The 3,185-nt window shown below is 44.6% G+C and overlaps 1 gene segment (V, D, J or C); it reads left to right on the plus strand.

Moving 5' to 3' along the window:
- Window positions 1–2,122: 2,122 nt before the first annotated feature.
- On the plus strand, window positions 2,123–2,968 carry LOC130414576 (immunoglobulin kappa variable 1-8-like). The segment is given in 2 exon segments: window positions 2,123–2,190; window positions 2,294–2,968. Coding segments are annotated over 2 exon segments (375 nt in total).
- Window positions 2,969–3,185: the final 217 nt, after the last annotated feature.

Below are 3,185 nucleotides of genomic sequence, written 5' to 3' on the forward strand. Positions count from 1 at the left end.
ACGAAGGAGATTGGGAGCATAAGCGAACGAGAGACCGGACTGTCGACAAGAGAGGACCAGGCATGGCTTTTAGTTGTGGTTTGTCGATTTACTTTGTGTTATTTGTCTGTTTACATTGTGTGATTCGCCGGCAGTCGTCTGCAAGGGGCTGCCGGCTGTTTATTTACTGTTTTATTATTTGATTAAATGTTTTAATGTCTGCTGGTTCCCGTCTCCTTCCTTCCCGACTTTGAATATTTATACACACTTCTTATACACTGAAATCCTTTATTCCTATCAGTTGCCCAAAGGTCATTTCATGATCCTGTCCTGACTTGAGCTGCAGTGTAACAGGTTTGGGTCAGGGAATGGTGTCTTCAAACACAGTTCATCATAGATGTGTGTAATACGTCTCAAGATATGGAAGGAAGGAGTCGGTAACCGGCAAACATTTAAACAAACATTTAATAAAGTAATAATAGCCGGCGGCCCCTCACGGCCAACCGCGGGCGAACATAACACAAATACAAATACAAACATGTTCGGGCCCGGTCCTCTCTCTTCGTACCTTCTGTCAGCTCGTTCTTTTATGCTTCCGATCTCCACCATCAGAAATGCGGAGCCGGTGTGCACACAGCTGATAGCCATTATCACTCACGCCACCGGCCCCGCCCCTTTGTCTGACGGCTCTCTCCCCGCCCTCCTCACTACATACCCCCATCGCCCTTCACAGGCCGGGGGGTACCACCGAGACTGTGTTCACTTCCCCCCCGGGATCCAGTCTCGGCGTCCGCAGCCCCTGGAGGTATGCACCGACGAGACGAGAGAACAGAAGCACCATGAGCGACAGGGACGAGAGAGGGGAGAGAGGAAAAACAAAAATTTGGTCCGGTTCCCCGACATGCTGCCGCTCGGTCCTCAGCCAGCTGAAAGTCTCTTCCTCACGGTGCCATGCGGTGGTACTGGATGCTCGGTGGAGGCCTCGATCCTCCCCTCCCTGGCGGCCGGCGATGGCTCCTCCAGCTGAGGGCAGCCAGCAGTGAGTCTCCCGTTACCTGCTGCTCCCGTTCCCAGGGGACGGCAGCAGGCTCTGGCCAAAGGCAACGACTCATTCGCTCCCTCCTGGATGGCAGCCACCCTACCTTGACCCAGGAGAACGTCAGTGAGCCGTCCGTCCCATCCGAATACCGGTTCCAGCACCACCGCCTCGGGCAGCCGCTCGCCGTCTGCCCTCGTCCTCGCTGCCCGAATTCCTCAGAACCGCGATGCCCCTCAGCAGCGAGAGCTCTCCGACAGCATGTCTCTCCTTCCTCCCGGGTTTCGGCACCAATGTAATAAATCTCCATAAAAGGGAAGGAAGGAGTCGGGAACTGGCAAACATTCAAACAAATATTTAATTCAAATAATAACAGTTGGCGCCTCCTCACGGACAACCACCGGCGAACAAAGCATAAATACAAAACACAAGAACATAAATATAAACTTAAGATGTGTCCGGGCCCGGTCCTCTCTCTTCGTACCTTCTGTCAGCTCGTTCTTTTATGCTTCCGATCTCCACCGTCAGAAATGCGGAGCCGGTGTGCGCACAGCTGATAGCCATTATCACTCACGCCACCCGCCCCGCCCCTTTGTCTGACGGCTCTCGCCCTGCCTTCCTCACTACAATGTGATGGAAGATTGTTGACTCATGCTGGTGATACTGTAGGGTATCACACATCATCAAAGACATTTCATCACTCAGCTTCCTTATTAATTTATTCGCTTTTTGCTTAGTAATATTATATTTAATATTCATATTTGGCAGACACTTTTATCCAAAAGCGACTTACATTGCATTGTACTATACATTTTGTGTTCTCACTATGGCCAATCCCCTGGGATCAAATCCAGCTAAATAAATTAGCATGTTACGAAGAACAGCCCCAGAAGATCTCTGAAGGATTCCATTTATTTTTATTTTTGTTGTTATAGTTTAGTGTCTATATACATTCAATAATTATAGTGCACTAGACTGAAGCAGAAGAATCCTGCCCACTTCTTTGCATTGTGATCACGTGCTTCAGTGCTCTGAGAGTGTTTATAGTGCTGTGAGTTTAACACTTCATGACTGACAACACAACACAACACAATCTTCATCAACACACAAACCAACAAGAACAACAATGACTTTCAGCATCATCTTCATCTGGACACTCACAGTGTTTGCACAAGGTTTGTGTAGTTACATTTTTATCACGATTGTTCATTCATTGAAGAGTGAAATCTTCATTTGTTTCAGTGTTGTCTTATATTTCATTCTTGTTGTTTCTTTCAGAGTGTAGAGGACAGTACACTGTTACTCAGAGTCCATCAATAACAGCAGTTCAACCAGGACAACATGTTCAAATAAAGTGTAAAGTCAGCAGTGGGGTGTATAATAGTGATTTCTTAGCCTGGTACTTACAGAAACCTGGAGAAGCTCCTAAACTCCTCATATATAGAGCAACAACCCTCCAGTCTGGAGTATCATCTAGATTCAGTGGCAGTGGATCAAACACAGATTTCACTCTGAGCATCAGTGGAGTTCAGACTGAAGATTCAGGAGATTATTACTGTCAGAGTGCTCATCATATCAACAGTAAATGGGTGTTGACACAGTGATAAAGAGTCGTACAAAAACCTCCGTCAGTCAGACTGAACATTGACTGCACTGATACACCTGACACATACTGCAGCTGCTCATACAACACACACATGCACACACACAAGCACACAACAAAACTGAACTATTTAAAGAATTTCAAAAATTATTTAGACAATTTAATTACTTAAATCCAAACTGAGTCTTGAGTTATCAGATATTTTATTTTTGTCAAATTCAGATGATTGAACCAATCAAACAGTGTAAATTTTGATCATAATATTCTTTTAGTTAAATTCATGATTTATGTCAATCATATATGTGCACAAACAACTTTATAACATAGCAATAAATATATTGTGTTTTTGGTTTACTCTATCAATATAGGCTTAGAAGTGCATGTACAGCACACAGTATAATTTTAAACATAATATTCATGTATGAACTTTGATGACATGATAAAACCACTAACAATAAAGAAGTGAAACTTGTGTGTTTCAGTTCAGATGATTGAACCAATCAAACAGTGACACTGAGAGTGTTGAGCTGAAAATCACATTTGCATTGACAGGATGAAGAGACTCTG

This window comes from Triplophysa dalaica, chromosome 24, assembly GCF_015846415.1.
Source record: "Triplophysa dalaica isolate WHDGS20190420 chromosome 24, ASM1584641v1, whole genome shotgun sequence".
In the NCBI taxonomy this organism is placed as follows: Eukaryota; Metazoa; Chordata; class Actinopteri; order Cypriniformes; family Nemacheilidae; genus Triplophysa; species Triplophysa dalaica.